This window comes from Vipera berus (genome assembly GCF_964194415.1).
Source record: "Vipera berus genome assembly, chromosome: 1".
Taxonomy (NCBI): domain Eukaryota; kingdom Metazoa; phylum Chordata; class Lepidosauria; order Squamata; family Viperidae; genus Vipera; species Vipera berus.
Genome location: NC_138202.1, coordinates 296,085,967 through 296,112,372, shown reverse-complemented (window position 1 = coordinate 296,112,372; position 26,406 = coordinate 296,085,967). Strand labels below are relative to the sequence as shown.

General features: G+C 38.8%; 1 protein-coding gene across 3 annotated transcripts in view; it reads right to left on the bottom strand.

Annotated features, from left to right (window-relative positions):
• The window catches only part of TJAP1 (tight junction associated protein 1), a 59,472-nt gene that overhangs the window by 18,936 nt on the left and 14,130 nt on the right, over window positions 1-26,406 (bottom strand). The window contains exons 2-4 of one of the 3 annotated variants that reach the window (XM_081315308.1): window positions 13,406-13,443; window positions 11,246-11,334; window positions 2,009-2,167 (exon numbers count right to left, since the gene is read on the bottom strand). In XM_081315308.1, coding sequence (XP_081171434.1) covers window positions 2,009-2,134 — 126 coding nt within the window. In that variant the 5' untranslated portion in view covers window positions 2,135-2,167; window positions 11,246-11,334; window positions 13,406-13,443. Of the gene's footprint in view, window positions 1-2,008; window positions 2,168-9,112; window positions 9,203-11,245; window positions 11,335-13,405; window positions 13,444-26,406 lie in introns of those variants that run through there. The other 2 variants (XM_081315309.1, XM_081315307.1) reach the window with 2 other exon arrangements.

The window sequence follows — 26,406 nt, the reverse complement described above, 5'->3', positions numbered from 1 at the left end:
CTGTTATGGTTTGATAGGAATTTGAATCCAGATTTCTCAATTGGTCAAATGTCATAACTTAGTATTTCTATTTAATTTTACTTCATAATTATCTTTCGAGATTTGGAAAGCTCTGAATCAGAAACCCTCAACGGTCCTAACTTTTAACTATCATGGTTTCCAATTGCTCCTTTTGTCTATGGAGATTCTCAGTCATCCAGGTAATCGTTGTCCAAAAGGTGCTTTTTCAAAAGGCAAACGGACTACCTTTGTAAACTTACTTACTTTCAAGTGAGTTAATTTCAGTAGATGCATTTAGTCTTTTAAGCTACCATTTTGCAATCTTGCAATCAGATAACAAACTACAGCAGCAGGATTTATTGTGTTACTATTCAAATTAATGCAAAAGAGGTGCCCTAAACAGACCATGGCAATAAAGGTATGAAAAAATGCCTTGGAAAAAAACAAACCAAAGCAATCTAAATTCGAACGTAAAGGGATATGAATTAAGTGAATGGCTGGAAAGTTCCCATTTAAGCAAATGGGCTGAGTTTCCTTATTGCATAATTATCTCTTTCCACAGAGATAGGGCTAAAAAGTTTGATATTAAATCCTCAAGTGAGGAATGAGGGAGAAGCCCCCTTCTGATGCTTATTGCTATAACAAAGTATGTGTTTAAGTGCAAAACTGGTTACTTATCCCCTCTTTCTAAGCACCTACATTGTTGATAGCTAAGCTGAAAGAAAGAGAAATTCTAAGTGGTCTACCCATTCTCCTGTTTCCAACACAAGCGAGGAGAGCTCTTTTTCTCCTCCAGGTAACCTCACTCCAAATTGGCACATGGCCAGGTGGATTGCAAGTACCTAGCAAGTATCCATTTTGGTCCTGCCTTGTATCCCTCCCTTCCCACCTGCTAAGATATTTTCCATGAGGGTAGATGCTGTTGCTTAAAAGTTACTGTTGACAAACTCAATTCCACCAGGCACTGCAACTGATATTGACACAAATCCACCACCTGTTTCTCCACAGACCGAAGCTTCTCTCTGCTGTCCTTCCTCACTAGAGCAAGCTTTCTCCTTTGTCTAGGTGTCCTGTCCATCTCCTCTGGAGGCTTCCTAGGGCAGAATATGATTTCAAGGCCCTCTCGCCTCCATTCGTCTCTTCTCTTAACTAGACAAGGGCTTTTCTTAGTGATTTGCTTAGTGCTCTCAAGCAGGCTTTCCTTCTGCCCTTTTTGTGTGGGACATTTAGAAACTGTGAGAGACTTCTGGATTCTTTCTTCTCCACTATCTTCACCCCAAGAATGCAAATAGACAGGACTCAGTACTCTGTGGGTGATCTCATCCAGGAACTTTGAGAACTGGAGCTTCTCCTGTCTTTTTTTGTCTTTTTGTCGGCCAGACTCTGAAGAGCTAATATTGTGGCATTCTGATGCATGCCTATCATGCCTCTTGAGGCAAGGTTGAGGGTCATTATACTGTTGTGATTGGTGGCTTTGGGTCAGGGTTTCTACTGAGTTGAATATTCCCAAGTTTTGAGGCTGCACATTCAGCATCTTTGTCTGCTTCAAGATGCCTTTGAGAGGTAGGTGAGTGGTTGGAATATGGAATTTCCTTGGCGCCAATACCTCAGCAGGTTCTTTGAACATAAGAGAACGTTGTAAACATCTACTTTTCAAGGAGCAGATTGGCTGTTGGCCTTCATCCCCAGAAGCTATTAACATCTCCACACTCTGGCTCATGAACTTACTGAGCCACCTTTGGCTAGGATACTGAGAGTACTTCATCCTCTGTTTCTCTACTTTCCAGCTGGGAAGTACGGCAGAAGATAAATTCCAAATCTTCAGGTTTAGTTCTGCTTGGCATCCTGCTACTTTCTTGTCACTACTTGACTCCAAAGACGAGGAAGGAAAGTTAACATTGCAAACCTCATCATACCCATCCACCTGCTGTTTAAGGTTATCTGTCCTGATACAGCTGAACCCCTTCTGCAGATACACCAGATCCTTAACAGCCTTGATTTCAGTTACCTGATTCTGCTTTGCCAAAATGACACCATCATATTCATCACACAGTATGGGCAGCTCATGATGAATCTCACGATGTTGTGGTGGAGCCTTGCGGTAAGGCTTCTTGGAAGGTACTGTGCTTGTCATTGTCCTTCTTGCTTGATTTTCACCACAGGTCACCTGCCAACAGCAGAAATGATAAAAAAAAGTCATAGATGCCCCCGAAAGCCAGGTGGATTGCAGGTTTTCACGAGATATTCAAAAATCTGCTGACTCACAATAGCCATATAATCCAAGAACAGAGGAAAGAAGCAGACCAGAGTATGGGAATAGTAACTGCATTATAAAGAAAGAGCAGAAGAAAAAACACAGCGGTGTCAGTCCAGCTAGTGAGAGCAAAAGCAGGTTCATCCTCTCTCTGCGTGTGATGTACACACACACACACACACACACACACACACACACACACACACACACGGCATGTGTCCAGATTATATATAGCATTTGAGAACAAACCTTGGAGCAAAATATTGATTGGACTCTTTAGGAAAGGCCAAAAACGTTACAGGCAACAGTGACAAACTAGACAGGAGCTTATTGATCTAATGCTGTCAGAGCCAACAATGACAACAGAGAATAAGCTGCAGATATTAAGTATAAAACAAGCTGGAATAATTGTGTGCTTGAATCAATTAAAGGCAAATTATTTTTGAATGAGAGAAGGACACATAGCGCCCAAAGAAACATCCACTGTTAATTCTTCCTCAAAAGCCAAGGACAAAGCCAAAAACAGATCCTAAATGGAAAAGGCAGGCAGTTCTAAATCAGAATTTGGTTATTAATACAATAGATATCAGAGTAATGACCAAGAAGTATAATAAAATTAGCCCTGCATCCAATGGACTAAAAATAAGTACTGTCGTATAGCAAACATGTAAATTGCAGAAAGCATACATCAGGATAGGCTTCACTTATACAGAAGTACAGTTCATCTCCAAATAATAAATCAGGCCCCCCATTCCTTCCCCAAAACCCCTTTGGAAACCAGGCAGGCTGGCTTCAAGCCAGTATGGCCATGATAATCTTCCCAGAGTATTCAAGGGTGTAGTAGCAGCAATAACAACAACAACAACAACAATTGGAAGGGATTTTGGAGGTCTTCTAGTCCAACCCCCTGCTCAGGCAGGAAACCCTATACCATTTCAGACAAATGGCTGGCCAGACTCTTCTTAAAAACTTCCAGTGTTGGAGCATTCACCACCTCTGGAGGCAGGTTGTTCCACTGGTTAATTGTTCTGTCAGGAAGTTTCTCCTTAGTTCTAGGTTGCTTCTCTCTTTGGCTAGTTTCTATCCATTGCTTCTTGTCCTGCCTTCGGGTGCTCTGAATAATAACTTGACTCCCTCTTCTTTGTGGCAGCCCCTGAGATATTGGAACACTGCTATCATGTCCCCCCTCGTCCTTCTCTTCATTAAACTAGACATATCCAATTCCAGCAACCGTTCCTTATATGTTTTAGCCTCCAGTCCCCTAATCATCTTTGTTGCTCTTCTCTGCACTCTTTCTAGAGTCTCAACATCTTTTTTACATCGTGGTGGCCAAAACTGGATGCAGTATTCCAACTGTGGCCTTACCAAGGCATTGTAAAGTGGTATTAATACGGTACTTCACGTGATCTTAATTCTATCCTTCTGTTAATACAGCCTAACACTGTGTTCGTTTTTTTGGCAGCTGCAGCACACTGCTGGCTCATATTTAAGTGATTGTCCACTAGGACTCCAAGATCCCTCTCATAGTTACTACTATTGAGCAAGGTACTCCCTATACTATACCTGTACATTTGGTTTTTCTTGCCTAAGTGTAGAACCTTACTTTTTTCACCAGCAAATTTCATTTTGTTAGATAGCGCCCAGTGTTCAAGTCTGTCCAGATCCTCCTGTAACTTAAGCCTATGTTCTGAAGTGTTGGCTATCTCTATCATCTCTATCTCTATCTACAATATATCTATCTATATTACACTTAAAGGGTACATAGGATGTTATTCTGTATACTATCATCATCCAGAAGCAATACAGAATTGTTTACTGATAACAACTGCAAGCAGAACTCACTTATTTCAGTTCATACTAAGATAGAAATTAATAGCATAAATATGATTAATAAGATTGACATACCTATCTTGCAAAATAAACGCAAAGCATTGTAAGAAACTGACAAGGAATGCTCATAGCAAAGATCAGTTAGGTCAGAAGAGGCTGAAAAAAAAGAAATATAGTAAATCAGACAACACTTTGCAGAAAGGAGCTTATCTCCTTTGCAAACAAGCAGTTTCTTGTCTATTTCCTCCTGTACAAGGAATTTATGTCCTTGAGCCAACAATGCAATAAGATCTAGTACTCATGAGGGCTTTGCAATCCTCAAGAACTGGCATGTTGCAATGTTTGGTTAAAGCAGACCAAGAGGTAAAAAAGGATATAGGAAGGAACACAGAATCTCCAAAAAAAAAATCACAGTGTAGCATCCACTCTTCCAAATTAAACAGAAATGTGAATGAAGCCATATTATTGTTTCTGTCCTGTTTCAATAAATACCCAACTGTATAAACCAAGGTATGCTACTGTATATTAGAAACAGTATTTTACTATAAACATAGGAAAACTGAACTTAGCAGCAGCCTCTGAAAGACAACTAGCAAGCTGATGATCCATAAGAATTTGAGAAGAATGAAAAATCTTTGGCCTATTTCTCCCATCTTTTAATTCCACTATTTAAAAAACAATGATTTTATTCTATTCACAAATTGTTAGAAATTTCATATAATTAAAATAGTTATAAATTCACTCTTTAAAGTATAATTGAAAAAAACATGTCTTATACCTATCATTTTTCTAAAACCTAGCAAGGACTTCCATTATGAGAGTCACAAAAGCGATGACTCTTGATATCTGAAGTCTGTCTTGAGAAAGCCTTTCTCTATGTCAATATTTCGCATAGTAGGAAGGATCCTGGTTTAGTAATAAGACTAATACTTTTAGTCTATGATGCACTCACCAGTTAAAAGGATCAGCTGCCATGATAGGAAATATAGTACTGGAATAGCTGAAATTTAATATAGACAATACTGGAGACAAGAGGGCTCCGAGTTAGCTGAACAAATTCTGTGATCTAGTATAATGTAGCTTCTTTGGTTCATCTCCCTCATATTAGGAACAACATGAAGCCTCCTTGAAGAAATAACTGAAATGGAATCTTATGTAGAGAGGTGTAATCCTCAGGCTATATGAGACATATAGGCAATGCTCACAGCTAGGTAATGGATATACTGAAATACCTACCAATCTGGGTTCTGATTTGAAGTCTGAAAAAGGCACTCAATCCAAGGATCTAAGAGTTGGGGGGGGAAGACAACCAGCTTATCCTGAATATCTCCTCTACATCAAATGTTTCAGCTTGAAGAACCTGCACTTCTGTCATTTTAAAGCACTCCCAACACTGAAGTAACAGAACACCCTCTGATCTAAAGTACTTTACTCATGACTGGAAATATTCTATGATCCAAATAAGACTCTAAGGGTTCCTTCATTTTGCAAAGTTTAATGTTTGCTACAACTGGAAGATAAGGAAATATCTTACAAAATTAAGTTGTGATTGAGACCAAACTATATCCAGTCATAAATATGACCGGAGTGGAAAATAAGCCTTTACATCAACAAAAAGAGAAAGGAAAATTATATTCTGAGATGCCTAAGTAAAGATTTCATTTTCAAAATTTGGGGGGGGGGATTTGGGGGGGTATTATACAGTGTGCTAGTGTTCAAGCATTTTATTGCATAAAATATGGATCAAGTTTTAAAGGCTGGTCTCCCATCAAAGACCACCTGTGATGCCATTTCTTATTTTAAAAAAAAGAACATTGAGGTTCTGAAGTACAATCTTGCCATCTTCCTTGCTGTGTATCCAAAGGCCTAGAAAGCAATCTGCACAAATAACAGCTAAGAACTGCCATACTTTGTATTATAAAAAACATTATTTATCAATAACATTTGCTCCAAACTTAAATATAGTTCATTTGCAAATGACACTGAAAAGACTAACTAGCTCCAAAATTAATGGAACAGGAAGTCAGCAAGGCTTGTACTACCCTAGAAAGCTGCTGAAACAAGTCTTATAGATGCCCTGCTATTGGCCTTGCCCCAACACGTTTCTTGGCCCCTTTTCTTACTACAGTGTTTTCCTTGGGTCTCAATGAGTACAGAATAAACAATCTCACAATAGCACAGCTGGGGAAAAAGCAGCTCAAAAAAGGACTTGCTATATTTTGCAATTCCATACAAGCAAAGAAAAACTTTCTCAATTATCTTTTTTTTAATGAAACAAGATATCTATCTTAGGTATGAGGAGGAAAGCAGGTATAAGAGCTATCCTGGTTAATTCCTTATCTAAATCTCAGTTTATATCTGCCAGGATTTTCTATACTTCATGGTGTGAGTAGCCCTCGAGATTAATAGACTATAAATAATTCCTAACTGTTTATTAACACATCTTAGAGCACATTGTCAAAAGCCATTTTATGATGATTATTATTAACTCCTTGATCTATTACGGAAATGTCTGGAAACAAAGCAAATGCAAGTGGTAGAAAAGGCCAAGCAAAAGCCAATGTGTTAAAGTTTATTATCAAACCTTTGCTACAAGAGATGATTACCATTACCATTATATTATTTATCACCATTATATCTACCTACACTGTGCAGTGGAGTATCTTCTAATAGCTGGTGGATTTCCCAGCCTATCTATCATAGGGAAACAAGTTAGTTTCCACTGAAGTTTCTTTAATATATACAAAACAGGTTGATAGTAGGGCTAGTTGTATGGATTTTATTGTACAAATAACAAAGATTGGTCAATCAATGCATTTGGCATGGTATTTGGTTTCTCTTTTAACTTTAACTTTAATGCAATGATTTTAATCCTACTTAAAGAACTTATTATTATTATTATTATTATTATTATTATTATTATTATTATTATTATTATTATTATTTATTGCATTTATATACCGCCCTTTCCCTGAGGACTCAGGGCGGTTTACAGGGAATTAAAAATCAACCATACAAAAGTTAAAAAACCAATTTAAAAAAGATTAAACCAACCCTGTACAATTAAAAACCCCAATTAAAATAAATTTCTCCTCAGCCTGGGCCCGAGAGCTCAAAGAGCCAGGTCTTCAGGCCCCGGCGGAATGATCGGAGGTCGGGGGCAGTCCTCAGCTCCACTGGCAGCTGGTTCCAGAGGGCAGGCGCCCCCACTGAGAAGGCCCTATCCCTGGGTGTCACCCGCCGGCAATCTCTTACCGGTGGGACCCTGAGCAGACCCTCCCTGTGGGAGCGCACTGGGCGAAGGGCAATTGATGCCGGCAGCAGGTGTTCCCTCAAATACCCCGGACCCAGGCCATGTAGGGCTTTATAGGTGATAACCAGCACCTTAAATTGGTTCTAGAAGAAAAAAATCATGATCTTGGTTATTCTGTCATCATATCGTGCAAGGTGCCATACTTTCATTCTTAGTATTTAAACTAAGCAAAATAACAACACATGGCACCATTTTCCTATTCTGCTAATTTAAATCTCTGGGATCAATGAAGTGCTAGCCCAGGGGTAGGCAACCTTGGTTCTTTTATGACTCGTGGACTTCAACTCCCAGAATTCCTGAGCCAGCTGGCTCAGGAATTCTGGGAGTTGAAGTCCACGAGTCATAAAAGAGCCAAGGTTGCCTACCCGAGGGCTAGCCTATATTCTAAAGTATGTGATTGGCAGGAAATTTATTTCACTGAGAAGCTACCTTTACTCTCTTTTTAAATAAGGTTTGTTTATTGTTTGTACAATAATTGAAGCCACTCCTTGATATCTGCCAATCAAAATGCTGCCAATTAATTTTACAGCTCAGCAGAGATGTACCAAAAAGCCATCCCTGGTATAATGCCTATCTATGTCAACAGTCTTGTTTAAACTAGAAAAAATAGTCTTGTTGAACTACAATGGAAATGACTTTATAAAGCAAAGAGAATAGTCATAAATTATATAAAGGTCATGTCAGGATTCATCATACAATTTTTGCAAAAATAACATTAAATACAATTTTCTTTTGTAGTAAAAAGAAAATGTTTGTACTCTTGTTAATACTCTATTCTTTCAAAGCTTTTGATTATTTAAGCTTATGTTATTGCTATAAAAAGCTACATTCTGAAAATCCTTTATGAGTGTTCTTAATTCAAATATAAGCAGATCAAAAGTCATTGTTTAGGGAAATAACAGTACGTCAAAAAATTTAGTCTGTTTAGGGGAATAGAAAAACAGGATTCTTTTCCTTCCAATTGGATCACTAGCTAGTTTAATAAAAGCAGCAGTGAAAATAAAAAGAAATAAGGTAAACAAATAATCAATGCAAAAACAGATGAACCATACATGTAAATTGCTTTTCATATTTAAGACTTTTAATCCCTCTAAATTTTTAAAAATTTATTTATAAAATTTATGCTACCCATCTCGCTGTCAAGTAATTCTGAGCAGCTGTTGGATGTTGGATACTTCCATGAGTAATTAGGTTTATATAAAAAAACAAAAAACTCAGGATATTTTAAATTAAATACTTGGCTGGAGAAACAGGAAAAAGTTAAAATTTTTGCCCCATTACACAACTTAAGACTTTTTTAATTTTTTGGATGCATTGATTAAAAAATAAATCTGAAATGCAAAAACATATTATCATTTAATTCAAAGAATTAAAATGTTAAGAAACTAGAAAAAAAATAAGTCACTACTTCTTGATTAGACAGTCCTCTAAATCACCACCTGTTGTCTTATTTCAAATGCTGTCAAACACCCTGAATAAAATGAAAAAAGTAATAAAAATGTAGCCACAATAATAAAAAAACTAGATTTTTTAAAAAAAAAACTAAAAATGACAATAAGCTATTAAAACTAAGGAATTCAAAATCTCTAATTTTCTTTGAGAATAGCTTCTTAAAAGACAATTTGTTTCCATCAAATAAATAGGTCATAAATCACAGTCCATTTTATAAGGCTTTTCTACAGGCTTTGTGCCCATGGGCAAAAATATTTGTTCACCTTACTTATACATGATTGCATCTGTAGAGCTTTCTTTTCTGATGACTCAAATGGGTATCACAAATTTGTCAGTGGGGTAAAACCGAATGATCTATTACAAACAAATACATTGATTCAATAGAAATATGAATGGATTTTCCTTAAAAATCATCATTCAGAACAAAACTTTGCATAAAATACCAAGTATCTTTGACATTTGTTGTGTCTTTCTTTCAAAAGGAGCTAAAGGCCTGGTATATATAATATACAAGTGGAAATACAGTACAGAATAGTATTTAATGTAAAAGCATATGGGAAATAAATTAGGGCAGACACATTTAAATTCACCTTGGGAAAATACATACTTCTACACACACCCCTTATAAATCCAAATTAAAAAACAGGAAGAATATGCAATCCAAAATATTAATCAATGATATTGCCTCTACTATGACACTATACATTCTATCATGTCTCTCCTGCACTGAAGAGGGGATTTATATTTATATATGTGGCGTAAGGGTCCTGAAATATAGCAATCTGGGGATCAAGTACAGAATATAACCTTAGGCATTATAGGCCAGGATGTTCAGGGAATTGCAGCATTATCGCCACCCCTTGATGTTTTAACAGTTCCATAATGTGTATAAACTTAGTGTGTTTTATGCTAAGAGCAGCGCATATAAAAACTGCTACCTGTTGGAAATATGAGGGGAATTGTTCCACTAAGGAATTGCACTGAGAGAATATGGTGCCTAGCATTAAAGGAAAGAAAGTTACTACTTTTGTCAATATATAATTCAACAACCTCAAAGCAACATTTTGGGGGAATTAAAAAAAAACCCCTTCTAATGCATACTGTATCTTTAGGCAGACCTTTGATGAACAGAAAAGGAGAATCTGTGCATCAGTTCTCATAAGAAACACGGAAGTGTTGATGTAGAATAACTTATCTCTTTTTTTGGCTGTTACCTTAAGTACACACACACACATATATATATATAAAATTAATCATTTTAAAATATTTTAATTGGGGGCCCTGTGGGCATGCTTTCCCCTTCTGGGTTGAGGGAATAATCACAGAAAGAGCTTTCTGCTGGTGCTTCTCTGGTTTCATCTGTCATTTCAGTGCCTGGCAGATGACTTGCTATTTTCCCAAATGCTTTAAAACATTGAATTGTGTTAGTCTCTTCTCTACTGCTGGTGCTTCCCTGTAACACTGTTGCTATTGCCTCATTTATTTATTTGCTGAATTTCTCTGCACTGTGAAATCAGTGGTAATGTGCTTGTCAATACCTTGCCTAGGGTAATCTTATGGAAGATAAGGGTTGAAGTTTGAATTCCTAAAAAGCCCAAGGATGTTATTATTTCCAACGATCAACAAAACAAATTCCACAGTCCTGCATAACCCTTTTCCTTCTTTCTGGATTACATTATGTTATAGCAGCAAAGGCTGGAAGTTATACGTACATACAGAAAAATATATAATATATAAAAATTCTAAGAATGAGAAAAAATGCTTGCTAAGTAATTCCAATTTTTTCTCACTTGGCAAAGGATTCTGAAGTTACTGAATTTAAAACAATAATAGCAACAATATTTATTTATTTATTTATTTATTATTTAAATTTAAATTTATAAAAACCTCCAAAGACTCTATTCGCTAGCAACCTCAAATATCTATTATTTTATTTTTTTATTTTAATTCCATTTATATCCCGCCCTTCTCCGAAGACTCAGGGCGGCTTACAAGCTTAGCAGTAGCCTTCATTCTATGTATATGCCTGCTTATTAGGGCTTTCACACACACACCCCAAGCGGCATTATTACAAAGTCAGCTTATTGCCCCCAACAATCTGGGTCTTCATTTTACCTGCCTCGGAAGGATGGAAGGCTGAGTCAACCTTGAGCCTGGTGGGATGCGAACCTGCACTAATTGCAGGCAGCTGGTGTTACTTAAGGAGGAATTAGCATTACTTTTTAAAATGTTTTCTATTAATCCCTTTAAATTGTTATACTAAACAATTTTTTGCTTTAGTCCTACCTTCACCAACCCCATCCAAAATAAAGCTTTTGGGACACAATTGTAAGATCTGTACAAAACGTTATAAGATCCCTGAATAGGCCTCTCATAAAAGAAAGATATTTACAGACCTAAAGTAATGTCCTGTCCAAACATGTTTGTCCACATGACTTCGAAAGTAGTCTCCTAACTGCATCCAACAGCATCTGGCTGAAGGCTCCTGAAATTTGAGAAATGAAATTCTGCATGAGTTACTAATCAGTTACTAATCAGCCCGACACACAAAGAATTATAATAACATGCAGAAATTAGAACTACTCTTAATTCATATTTTCTAAGGAGAGGTAAACAGAACCCGCAAGCTACAATTCAACAGGGTATTGGAAATCTGAAATTATCATCCAATTTTTTTATTATTTTAAAAAAATTCCAGGTGGACCTAAAACTTGATGACCATACTACAGGCAAAAATCATAGCTTCCTTTTATAGGCTGTTTCCCTTGAATAAATTTTAGCCTTGGGACAACAACATCCAGATATCATTGTTTCCAGGCTTGGGTTTGGTATGTTAGTGGAGCTTTTTTTTTTAACCGTTAATGGCTGCTTGTATCCAAGACATTATACATTTGGGGTTATGTTTTAATTATTTTAGCTATATATAGGATGTTGTAAGCTGCCTAGAATCTTTTAGAGTGGGACATCTATAATAATAAATAAATAACATTTATGCAAATGTTTTCATCAGTTTACTACTTCGTGATTCTGGCAACAGTCATGGCAGTTCAACTTGATTTGCAATAAAATGAGCATGGACTTTCAGGATGGGGCTACCAATTCTTTCCACATGAATGGATTTCAGAAACAAGTTTATAAAGCTTAAAATCGTAACTGATCTTCACAAATAGTTGAACTAGTTCAGGCTAAAAATTACAGAAGACAGTTAATACTGTAAAGAGGGCTGCCTTTTCAAAATATGTAAACTTCAATGTATAGTTTAAACTTCAGATTAAAAACCAAATTTTAAGAACTACTTTAATTGCTTTTAGCTGCAAATAGATAAATTAATATAGTGCTGAGTTCTACTGTATAGATTTTCCTCTCTTCTAGATTTAACCCACATTATATTACTTTCTGGGAATTATGACAACATTTCAGAATATTTAATAATCAGTACACAACATCTAAATAATTAGTTACCTAGGGGAGCCTAGCTAAAGAGATGAGACTATTAAAAAGAGAATAAACAAACAGCAATTTCCTAAATCTTACTGAATAGTTACTAAATTTATCATTTAAAAGAAACTATACAAAGCTGCTTGCAAATGAAGTTTTTTTTAAAAAAAATATTTTTTGAAATGCCTATGTTTATTTATTTGTTAAATTTATACGCTGCCCATTTGCCATGGAAAGAGACTCCGGGCAGCTCTTTTGTTTCCCCATACTTGGTTCCTCCCATTTCTGAGAAGCATTTTATTTCCCTAAGAATTATTGTTTTAAGATTTGTTAAGCACTCTCCATCCCGAAACCCTTTATAAATGCTATGAACACATGCACAAGCACATGCACTGTTTCCAAAAACAACATATGTGCCTCCAAAATCGGTTCATCCTGTTGCTGCAGAACTAATGGGGCAAAAACATGCAACAACAGGAAGTTAAACAGCTGGCTAACCGGCTACAAACAGAGGCAGTCTTTATAGCAGAAGTTTATAAAAGATGTTACCCAATTTAATTACGGCCAGCTTGAGAAGCAAAAAGTTCAACATATACAGTTTTTTCAAATCATAAGATATTCCTATAAAGTAAGTTGCCAAGTATCAGTTGAAGTCCACATATCTTAAAGTTGCTAAGGTTAAAAAAAACACAACTAGGACAGAGCAAGGAACCCTCAAAAGTTCAATTCCGAGTTTACAAAGTGAAAAACCAGGCAATCCATAATTCCATTTTCTTTCATTTGACTGCATGCTGGCTGGGGAATTCTAGGAGTTGATGTACACATATCGTAAAGTTGCCAAGATTGAGAAACACTGCTCTATCAGTAATAAATCTCCAGAACGGCTAAAACCCCAAATCTACCCCAAAACTTTAAACATGTGTGTGTTTTTACACAATTTGGCAAAACAAACCCTCTTTACAGTTATATGCAAACTAGGTAAATGGTTCTCTTCTCCTGAAAAATTTTCTTCAGAGACAATTTCGACAATAATAATGCTGCATAATATACAAAAAGCACAACCAGATAAATTTAAGATTCACTGAAATTGTTAAGTAAGTAAATTGGCCTGTACTTACTGATTTTATTAGCAGTCTCCACACAGAGACCTCACAGCCTAAAAGAAGAAAAAAGATGTAGATTATTTATAAAAGTCGGCACAAAGTTGACATAAAGCAGTTCAAATCAGTCCTGTGAATACTGGACATATTTTATAAGCCAAGATGCAATAATGGCACTTACACTCTAGTGCCATACTTACAACTAGCTATAGAACTTGACTACAATATAGCACTGGACAATCACTGAACTTTAATTATGATAACTATTTTTTTTAGCTAATGAGGACCAGCTGTGCCAAACATATGAAAATCCACTTAAATCACAAGCAGCAACTATTCTTTAAAATGAAAAGTGGTATTTGAGACACAATAAAAAACAGAAAATAGTAAACAGAAAAAAAGAGACGGTTGTTTTTCTATGATGAGCTGGAGGGTGCTACATGGCCTGATAGCAGCTTCAGTGGCTATTTTGCAGTTTTTAAAAAGAAACAGAAGCAGATAAAACTGCCCATAATATGTAGTTTGATCCCATGTTAACCAATTTGTGCTGGCAATGAAATAGATGTGTCATATTAATTTTTTCCCCAGGAGAGGGTGCTTTAGCACTAGCAAAAAAAAAGCAATGCTACTGTCACATGGCTTCATACATCTGAAGGCAGTTTTAAATAGATCAAGCCCCTAGCTGCTCATTATTAATAAATCTATCTAAAAAGATGGTTTCATGAGTTTCTGCATAATTTATCATCATCCCAAGCAAGACAGAGAATGTCAAGGAGAACAGAGAACACAATTATGCATTAAAACACAGACAGTCTACAAGGATATGCCAAAGTCTTACAACTCCAGTAAAAACCCTGGATCCATTCTTTCGGGTATTTCTTATATCAAATTACATTATAATCCCACACAAGCTATTTATATTGCACAATGATTCTAACTTCCATCACTTTAAATTCACCTGTGGTGCAATGAACACTGGTGGATCTCAGTAGAAAAGATTAGGTTACAGTCTCTGTAAATCTTGATGCAGTTATTAATCTTGATCACAATTCTGTGGTCTATATACCAAATACAAGAAGGACCTTTTCAAGGAGAAGAAATTGGTTGCCTTTTCACCTATTTCAGAGAAAGCAAGCACTTCCAAAATGTTAAAATGTATGTTTTGATTTTAGATGTTGTATTTAATTTTAAATACAGTAAATCATGTTTGGTATATCAATCTATTAAAACAAAAAAAAATATAATGGAGGAAACTGAGCTGAGAATAATATTTCAGGAAAAGACAACTCCCTCTCACATTCCTCAAACAGCTCCATGGGCTGTCATGATCTTGTTCTATATTATGTAGCCTGACAAGACCCAAACATCTGAACCAAGGAATGAAGTCATTCTCTGGATATGCAAAATATTCTTACTGTCAGAATGCATCCTATTTCAACATCATTTTGCACAGGGTACCCTTTGAGAAATGTAGCAGATAATCCCTCTGCAGGCACTTGACGAATAGTATGCCAGTGCACGGAAGAAAAGTCTCCTCAAATGATCTTAGCCTATTTAGGGAGAGAAAACACTATTTCTTTTTCACTAGAGGTGGTTAGGTGATATTGCTCATTGGCCTGGCCTTTAGAGAGACTGTTTCTTCCTGTTGAATTTGACTTATTTTGGTTGTTTAGCGTAAATTCAACTCCTCTGATTTCACAAGTATGGAGAATCCTGAGCTTAAACATTGTAGTCTGCAATTGCATCTCTGAACCCTCCTACTTGCGTGCCTGCAGGCCACCAGGTGTGGCCAGGAATGGCACAAGCTGCACACTAAACACACCTTTGATGTGGAGCTGAAACCATGTAGCTGTAGGGCATGAACAGCACGCCGCCTGCCGCCATGCTGACTCTATACACAGGAATGCAGGCTTAAACCACAGGCCAAGAAAGGCAAACACATTGCATTCCACGAAAGGCACAGAACAAAAACAAGCAGCCAAGCCCACGTGTCCTCCCTACCACCTTGAAATATACAAGCTGTAGACGTCCACCACTTCCTCAAGTCATGAACTGGGGAAAGCACTGTAGTTAACAACCTCTGTCTTGGCATAAAGAAAGGAGATGAAAGGAGAATTTAAAAGGAACAAGGAAAAAAAGTTGAAGAAACAAAAAACATACCTAGGATAGGGGTAGGCAACCTTGGCTCTTTTATGACTCGTGGACTGAGCCAAGGTTGCCTACCCCTGACCTAGGAGTTTAACATTTTGAGCCAAGAGCAGTTTTGTTTTGAGGAATATGAAGGAAGTTCTCTTCCTTCACCCAAGCACAGGTTTTGTTCACAAGTTTTGTTACTGACATAATTCACAAAGAAAGAGAAATCCAATAAGCCATCAGTATATATTTTTTTATTCTTAGGAATTGTGCTTTCACCAAGTCTGATATATGCTCTTTTCTTCTACTTTTTTTAAAAAAAAATAATTTTTAATTTTTTTAATTCCATTTACTTCAACTGCCTACTAAATAAAGACAACCTCAAGTCAATATAGACTAATCCAATACCTCCTCTGCTTATAGCTCATCACTATCAGAAACATTAAGTACAAAGTCAAATATCTCAGATATTGAATACAGTATGAAGTCTATACTCTTCATCAATCCAGCCGCACAAGATAGAGGCATATGCTACAATGTATACATAGTGAAGGTTAAGAGTACAGGTAACCCCGAGTTACAAGTGTTCACTTAACGCTCGTTTGAAGTTACACAATAAGCGCCCTCTAGTGCTTACAAATAAGGGACGCGGTGGCTCAGTGGGTTAGGACGCTGAGCTTGTTGATCAGAAGGTCGGCAGTTTGGTGGGTCAAATCCCGAGTGCCGCGTAACAGAGTGAGCGCCTGTTACTCGTCCCAGCTTCTGCCAACCTAGCAGTTCGAAAGCACGTAAAAAATGCAAGTAGAAAAATAGGGACCACTCCGGTGGGAAGGTAACAGCGTTCCGTGCGCCTTTGGCGTCTAGTCATGCTGGCCACATGACCACGGAGACGTCCTTGGACAAGCGCTGGCTCTTCGGCTTTGAAACGGAGATGAGCACCGGCCCCTAGAGTTGGAAACGACTAGCACGCATGTGCGGGGGAACCTTTACCTTTACCTAGTGCTTACAAACAAGTCCCAAGATTACAAATATTGCAGCACCATGACAGTCGTTCGCCCTTATGAGCGACTGCAATGGCTCTGCAACATTCACCCTGGTTATTCCCTCCCTCCCCTCCCTAGGCATCAGGCTTTCAATACTCACCCTGCAATGATTGAGATCCTTTGCTTTCTTGGCTACTCCAGGCTTTTGGTGTGTTCGCAGAGAATAAAGGCTTAAAGTAACCCAAGATCATGCAAGATCAGTGGGCAAGATCTCCCGCTACTGATCTTGCATGATCTCATGGTACTTTAGGCCTTTGCTCTCTGCAACAGAGAATGGAAACGAAGCTGGGGAATGCTTCCACGTGCCTCCAGAGGCTAGATTGGAGTTCCGGAGGCTTTTTCCAGGCCGCTGCAGCCCAGATCTGAGGCCAGGGAATGCTTCCGCACCCCCCACAGCCCAATCCGGGCTCCAAAGGCCTTTTCCAGGCTGCTGCAGCCCAAGCCAGAGGATGTTTCCATGCCCCCCGTGGCCTGATCTGCACTCCAGAGGCAGTTTCCAGGTCCGATTGGGCTGGGGGGGGCACAGTTCACTGGCCTCAGATCAGGGCAGCAGCAGGAACCGCAGCAGCAGGAACCGCAGCAGAGAGGAGACGGATCTTTTCAAGGTGAGTCCGGGGCGGCAGGAAGGGAGGGGGAAGCATGCGGTATCTTAGTGGCTCAGGGAGGCCTTGGGGGCCTGTTCCATCATTAAGCCTTCCATGGCCTTCCCCACCCTGAGATACGTCATGTTCGTTTAACGAGCCACATGTGTTTTAATGAGCAAGGGAGTGATCTTGTTCGAGGTACGACATTCACTCTACGAGTTTTCAAGTTACGAGTGGAATGGGCAGGCTCCATTACACTCGTAACTCGAGGACTACCAGTATTGGCGATGTGGAGGCTAGGATGTGGGTGACCATATTCAATTATTAGTTTGAATATTACTAATAATTGTCCTTTTAAAAAACTATCTTTCCCCCCCTCTTCGCCTTGCCCCATTAACTATGAAGGATGATTTTCAGTCTACATGTAAAAAGGCAGCAGCAACTGAAATCTCATCCCAGGTCTCTTATTCATCATAGGATACGATCAAGCCAAAACACTCATTAAACAGTATGCAGCATACACAGAATGCTAGATGGATCCAGCCAGGTCCCCAACATTTATTGCCAGCGAATCCAACAGGCACACTGTCTCCCCCATGTCAAATTTAGCTAACCTCAAAGTACCTAACCACTGGAGGGCCTTTATTCTGGCATGATGTCATGCCCTCCCCTCAGCTGTCCTTAAAGGGCCAATAAGGGAAATTCCCTACCCCAGGAGAAAATGCCCCTTTGACTAACACGAGAGTCAATTTGGTTTAAAGATTAAGTCACCAGCCTCAAAAGTGGGAGACCGCAAGATCAAGTTCCATCTTAACCATGGAAGAGAACAAGGTGACTTTGGTCCAGTCATTCTCTCTCAGCCCAACCTATGTCACAAGGTTGTTGCTGTGGGGAAAGTAGGAGGAAGATGTGTGGGATATGTTTGCTGCCTTGAGTTATTTGTAAATATAATAAAGGTGAGATATAAACAAACAAACAAAGCAAGCCCAGGGCACACAGGACAATTCTATTCCTCCTTGAAGCCTGCAGATATTAATTTGGCTACAAGGTATAACGTTGCCAGGTTTTGTCCAGCAGTACTTAAAATTCATCGGATGTTGACCTATCCCTGCCCATAATCTAGTCTTAATAAGCATTTAGTTCATGATTTAAAAGTGCTTTGTTTTGTGACAGATTTAGTTTGCCATATGCTAACTTTTTTTTAACCCTACCCCTCAATTTTTTTAGACTTTTATTTTTACATATACTTTATCTTGTAGCTTTCTTAAAAAATTAAACTTTGATGTATCTTTTATGCTGTTTAATCCTGTGTACCTCACTCTCCTTATGATGGTGTATTTGTTATCATACATACTTTTTATAACCTTTAGGTTTTTTTTATTAATTGTCTGTATCCCATTCTCCTTATCCTGGCCCATGACAATAAATATTTGATTCATGTGTATTCCTTACCAAGACAGTTTTTAAGAGAAGTCTCTTAATTCTGGGAATCATCACCATTGCCCTTCTATATAAAATTATTCTAAATGTAAGTTACAAATTCTAGTTGAATTATAAAGCTTTTTGTGAGGCGCTACTGTGTCTCAGACTTTGATTGATTTGACTCATAGGATAGCCCATATTTTAAAATATGCCTCTGGGCAACTCGTGGTAATAAAACCAAAAATCAGAAAACAAAAAACAAGAAAATGAGCTGCCTGATACACCATCAATCCATACAATTCTTGAGCTCCAACCTTACCTTATCCCCATGCCTTGGGGGAGAAGCCAGCCCTTTACAGCTTTCTGGAAGGCTAAAAGGGCTGAATCCCAGGGAGAAGGGAGCTCGACAATCAAGGGCTAATACAGAAAAAGCACAATTCCTTGGCAACATGGCAAAATTTAAGGGACAAGACCAGGAAAGTGCCCACCCTACCTAGTCTAGTGTAGCAGGCAGATAGTCTCAATAGCGTCCCCACAAATACCCTTGTCCTTTGCCTAGTTATAAAAATGAATACTTTGATATTCTTCATTATTTTTCAGGAGGACAACTAGCATGGCTAAAAAATCAACTGTATTAGTTTGACACGAGTGCCCTCATATAATAATAGCATATAACTCCATTATAAATGAATGGTTACCATTTTTTCAAGTACAGACAGCTGTCCACAATACACAGAGTAATGTTGGCTGCACTAATAATACACAATAAAAGAGCATTACTGAAACAGGAAACTTTATTTCAGAAAGAGCTACTACCTATCTCTCTGACAAACTCAGATAAAGCTGACCAGCAAACACACACACACACACACACACACACACACACACACACACACACCATTTTCCTCATACACGTTCTATTTTTAAGCATGTGGATTTGAAATACTGATTGTGGGTTATTGTTTTTTCATCAAAGACCCTGTACTTAAGACAGGACTGACTTGAAATGACCCTGTAGGAAATTAATGACACAACTCCTTTCACAGGGTGGAAACTTAAATTGGAATGGCCTAAAGAGTAGGAGCAGGCTGGAACACACTGACAAGGTAAACACCATCAGTTCATGACTTTGTGTATTCCAAGACAACTACTTCACACTCTTCAGCAATCACTCTGGAAAACACGTTTCCCCCCAATTTGAGGACTATCAGGGAAAGAGGTTCAGAACATGAACACTATGGCACCACCATAGTGTTGTGCTTGTATTAAGGCAGGGAACAAGAAGTTCGTAGGATGGTCACATTCACTTCCCAAGTGACCCAGAAGCAACATATCATACCAACATGCTTCTCCCGAATTACAAGCACAAGTCAGAGGGGAAAAAGCCAGAAGAAAAGGGAGAAGCCCTTCCACCAGTAATCCACTTCCTGATTCATAAGCCTCAGCTGCCTGGACTGTGAAGGCTGCAATTCACCCAGAATTCAGATGATCAGGAAAGTAATAGACCCAGAGGAGGTGTTTCTGCAGCTCACCTGCTCCCACCCACATGTATTCTTTGTATGTTTTACAACATCTCAGGGCATGGCCCTCATCCTGCCTCTGGTGGGCGGGCAGAGCTAGGGAAAGGGGCCCTTTATAATTGTAGTGTTGCAATCTTACAGCCTGGCCAGGCAGCCTGTTCCTGCCTGCACATATTAAATACCTTATAACTGATTACACCCCCATGGGGCATGATTAGCAGTCTCCAGAGAACAAAGTCTACTTTCATAGGAATAAGAAGAGACACGTACTACTAACTTACTATATACAGCTGGGCAAAGAGTAAGTAAGAGAAGAAGAATGAAATTCAATTGTATGCCCGCTATTTCTTTCTTTCCTCCTAAACCACCCACATCTTTCTTCATTGCTTACAGTGCCTCTGGATGTTTTGCAAGAAGAAATAGGCAGCGATGAGACTAAGAAAGGCTGTGCTTGATAAAGCATTGTCTCCCATTAAAACAAAAAAAACCAGAGATGCTGCTACTGACGTATGAAATATTGTTAATTAAAACAGGAAGATCACAGTCTTCAGCTAATATATGATTAATTTAATTCAGATAGATAACCAACATGATGCAACATTCAAACTATATTTTAATATGGCGGGATGTCATCACTTTCAACAGCAGCAAACACGCAGAAGCAGGAAAGAGTGTGTTAGAAATCTATTTCATGTAAGCCATGCCTTGCCTGCTAAACAAATAGAGTAAGGCTTGTCTGAGTCATTAGGTTAACCTGGGGGCAGGTAGCAAACGGCATGTAGATTCTTGTTACATTTCAGGGCATAATGTAGCTTTTTCCCACTTATTATAAAAGTTACTAGTCCTCATGGGTGTTTCACTAAAGAGTAAACAGAAAATTTAAAAGCCAATAATTTATATAATGTAAACTTGAAAACATTAAGTACAATAACATACGCCATGGTAACTACTCATTCAGATCAGTAAAGAGGCATTTCTCACTTGCCATCGTAAAAACTGCAAATTTAACTGTCGCACAACAGGATATTTTGTACAATGACACCACAGCTCTGAAAGGGCTTGCTATTTGGAGACTGCAAATTTACTACTGTATATGCTGCAAACGCTTTTGAAAATTTCTTTTTCTAATCGCTCAGAGAAATTTATTGGATTGTTTGGGTTTTCTCCATTTTAATTAGTTTAATTTGGTGATTTTTGTTTAATTACAGGCTTTCTGGGTTTGTTTACTAATCTGTGATGCTTATGTTTTTAAACAGCTGTCCCATTTTTCAGAACACTATTACATCCCAGCCTTGTTCTCAATGGACATGAAGTTGCATTCAGGAGAAAACTTTATTGTTTCTGTCTTGCTTGAAATTAGAATGAGGATAGATCACAGCGATCATAAATAAAATGTTACATCTCAAATGTATTAACATGTCTGAATAAGGTACATACTCATGACTCTTATTTCCTTTCAGTAAGCAATGTTATGTAAAGTGGAAAGTAAAAAAACAGAAAACTAAATCAGTTAAAGATACTGTATAATATATATATATATAAATATAATCATCAACAGCATTTACTAAATCTCATATGTTGACTTTTATTTTTGGAAGTACCTTTTTCTTTTTGAAAATCTCATCAACTCCATTTACCAATTACTTTCTCAGTCATCCACGGTTCCTTCATATATCCATTTTACTTCTTGATCCTCACTTATTCTTTCTACATAACCAAACCATCTCAATGAACTTCTTTCTTCATGCAATCTATATTTTCTTCTTCTTTTATTATGCATACTTATTAACCATCCATTCCAAGCCTGGCCAACTTGCTTTTGTTCCCCCTGACATACCCAGCTCGCACTCCAGTACAACAAAGCAGGCAGAAATATGGTTTTATAAAATCATTTGCACCTCTTTCAACAAATATTCATCCCTCACAATAGATCACAAACTGCCCATTTTTCTTCTACCAGTGCTTGCTTGCATGCCTTAAACTTTCTCCATTCATATTCCTCTGTCTAATAAATATCCTGCCAATGTACCCAAATCATTTTCAGTATTTCATTTAATAAGTCACTATTTAATATGTAACATATTTTACGGCATTTGTATGGCATCTAACTCGACAGCTTGAGGCACCTTACAATGTACAATCTAAAAACAGCTATAACATGAAAACACAAATGATACTGACATTTACATTAAGAAATTATTATCTAACAACCATGCTTTCTTAAAAGAAGTTTTTTTAAAAGGCCTAGTCATTTCAAGTAGAGTCGACGTTAAACAGGATGAGAAATAATTCTCCCTGATGCAGTCCACACCAGTATCCCTAATGACTTCATTTCTCCTTTCCCAATAACACAAAATGGCACCGGCCACTCAGGAAAGCGTAGAATCACTCCAGAATGGTATCCCCAATTTCCAACCTTCACATATTCTACTAAAAGATTATGAATGCTTCTGAGAGATTTAAAAAGATAAGAAGAGTGCCCTTCTATCTTCAGGTCCCTCTACAGATCATCTACAAGAACATCAATGTCGTCGCCATACCAGGCCTAGGCTTAAAACCCAACTAAAAAGACCCCGCATAATCTCTCTTATTCAGAGCCCTTTGCGCCTGGATACCAACTACTTTCTCAGAAATGTTACAAAGAATGTAAAAACACAAGCAAATTAATGCCCCAAGCCAACATACCTAAAATGTAATCAAATATTCTTTATACATTCATTTGTAAGTTCAAGAAACAACAAAGGTGTCATTGTGCACACCTCTCTTGCTCTCTTCAATATTGAACTTCACTGAAGAGAGTTTCCTCATTTCAGCCCAAAATATTTTAACGACTTTTAATTCCATTCATACTGCTGCACACGTCTTCTCTAACCCCTTTCACCTATTTCTGTGCTTTGCTGCCTTATTGTGGCAGAATATGTGTGTGTTCCTAGAGTGATGAACAAAGAAAATTGGGACTGTATGCCAACAGTATATATAGTACAGTACTATATATTCCCAGCAGGGTCACCGAAGATATGAAGGTCATCCCAGTTGCACAGCTAAACCAGCAGGCATCTATATTGGGCAGCACCAATACAGAAAAATGCTGGAGGCAATCATTTTAATGACAATGGCAAAGCTATTCATGCTGCTTAGGAGAAGGCAATGGTAAACCACTTCAGGTTTTTTTACCAAGAAAACCACATGAGTAGAAAAGATAAAATGACTCACAATATAATGCCTGATGATGGGCATCTCAAGTCAAATGACACTCAACATGCTATTGAGGATCCTCTAGGGTACTAAAGTCTTTATGATGTGACTAAATTAAAGCCATTGGGATATCCAGAAAGGGAATAAACTGTAGAAAAGACATGTCAAACACAAGGCCCGGGGGCCGGATCAGGCCCGCAAAGTGGTTTCTTGTGGCCCGCGAAGCCACCCTGGAAACTGTGAGGGAACGGCCCCCGCTACCTTGGCCCCAGCCCAGGCTGGCCAGGAGCTAGTGTACAATTTCATAGTGGTCATCTATGCTGAAATACATTTAGGCTTAGCTCTACAAGGCCATCTGGAAACAGCGAGGGACCAGCCTCTGCCGCATTGGCACTGCCCCCTGGGTACACCCTGGGGAGGTATCATCCTTTGTGAGGAATGAAGAAATGCACTATCACCTGGAAGTGGCCAGCACATGGCCCTGCCTACTTCGGGCAGGCTAGAGGCTGGGCAGCGTTGCGCTTCTCTTCAGATTTATGCCACCCGGCTCAGCCTCGGCACTGTGAGGAGAGCACCCCGCTGCCTGCCAAAACCAGGTAGACTGGGGGCTGGGCAGCATTGCCCAGATAACATCAATTCTCACGCTGCTCATGGCATCCCCTTCCCCAGAGTCCACCAAGCCAGATATGTGAAGTAGGCAAGGGCCATGTGCTGGCCACTTCCAGGCGATGGTGCATTTCTTCATTCCTCACGAAGGATGACACTTCCCCAGCTGCGTTTCTTGCCTGTTTTATTCCCTCCCTCATCTCAAATATTTTCCCACCACTCTGTTCTAAGGAAGGAAGGAAGGAAGGAAGGAAGGAAGGAAGGAAGGAAGGAAGGAAGGAAGGAAGGAAGGAAGGAAGGAGAGGGAGGGTCTGAGGGAAGTCCTGCCTTAGTCCTGCCCTAATGCCCTTTCACCATCCCCTTGCCCCTTCCCCCTGGCTTATCCTGGGGGGGTCTCCCATCCTATTGCTAAGGAAGCTTTGGATACAAAGCCAGGTCTCCTCACATGGAGAGGGAATGGGCCTCCCTCTTGACTTTGTCCTCATACCCATCATGAGCAACCTGGCTAAGGAGAGCAAGCACAGCAGCAGCAGCCTTAAGGAGGAGGTAACTGCAGCTGGGCACCCCCTTGGGGAAGTGGGGCTGGGCTTAGTGCCGTGGGCGCTTGAGGGCTGGGCTAGGCATTTGACCTCTGCACCACCATCCAGCCCCCCGCCCCCCCACATAGCCTGAGAGGAATAGTGAGGCTCCTCCAGTGGACCATGCCTTGGCACTTGTCCTGGTCACATTTCCTTCTGCCAGAGACCCTCAGACCTGTCCCACTCTTGCCCAGGCCCCCAGAGCCTTGGTGGAGCAGTGGGCTAATGCCTCCTTAAGTAACACCAGCTGCCTGCAATTAGTGCAGGTTCGCATCCCACCGGGCTCAAGGTTGACTCAGCCTTCCATCCTTCCGAGGTAGGTAAAATGAGGACACAGATTGTTGGGGGCAATTAAGCTGACTTTGTAATAATGCCGCTTGGGGTGTGTGTGAAAGCCCTAATAAGCAGGCATATACATAGAATGAAGGCTACTGCTAAGCTTGTAAGCCGCCCTAAGTCTTTGGAGAAGGGCGGGATATAAATGGAATTAAAATAAAATAAAAATAAAAAAAATAAAAAATAAAAGTAGGCACCCTTGAAACGAACAATGTAGAGCTGGCCATGCCCACCTAGTAGGCTACACGCATTCCAGCCACACCCACCCAGTAGGCCATGCCCACCTGGCCCCCGAGGGCAACCGCAATGGTGATGCGGCCCTCAATGAAATTGAGTTTGACACCCCTGCTGTAGAAGCAAAGATAATTACAGTAAAAACATGGAAGAGAAGAAGCATGAACACAGGAACGTTCAATACGACAAAAGGTTAAATGAAATCACTAAAAATTGACATTTTAGCATCAGCAAACTAAGATGCATTAAGATCAGAAACTGTCAGTCAGAAAATCACCATATTTATAACTGAGGACATGAAAATAAAGAAATGGAGTCACTTCTATAGTTTAAAATGGTGTAACAAGAACAGTACGTGGCTACAATCAATGACCAAATAATATCAATCAGATTTCGTGGACAACCCTTTAATATGATATGATAATTTGAAGCTTATGTTTCAAACATCAATGTAGAAGAAGAGATGGATGAGTTTTATGATGAACTTCAATTTGAAATTGATGGAAAATGCAAACAGGATATACTGATATTAAGGAGGAAAATATAGCTGGATTGTATGGGTTAGGAAATGGAAATAAAATTTATCAATTACTGCCACTGCAAAGATTTTGTTCATAGCTAATACTGTCTTTAAACAATCAAAATGACACCTCTATACATGGACATCACCTGCATTTTCAAAGAGAACATCAGAAATCACTTTGGAGTCCTGAACCTCACTGGTAGAGAACCTGAGGAATTAAGGAATGAATTCAGTGAGGTTGTTAAAAATCAATCAGAAAAGACACGGCCAAAACTGAAGAAAGAGAAGAAAGAAAACTGGAAGCCAGAACAAACCGCTTAAATTGCCATGAAGAAAAGGGGAGCCAAAGCCAAAATATAATAATTCAAAACTTATGCCTAAAAGAAATCTATTCTTTCGTTTCTTCTGAATGTGTCAATCACTTTTTCTGTACACATCAGCAAACTGTACACTTGTGTTTCACCCATCCACCCGCGCAAGAATAATTTTTCCTTTGAATGTTGTACATTTTTTTTCAAAACTCATCTTTGGTTCTTTCATTAGTATGCCTGTGATATAGTGAAGCATTACAGGCATCAGTTGCCAGTTTCTGAATTCTTTATTTCCTAATGTGTTCACAATCAATCTTAATGAACCCAATTCATGCTTTCTGACATACTTTTTAGCACTTTCATTCAAAATGTAATATACATTCCCACATGAATTCATCAACTCCACTCAAGAACAGCAGGCCATCTCATCTATTACATCTTTTCTTTCTCTTCATCTAACAGATATGTAACTTAGCTATTTCTCCATTTTCATCCATTTATTAATGGTCTTAGACTTCTCTAACATTGCAAGCC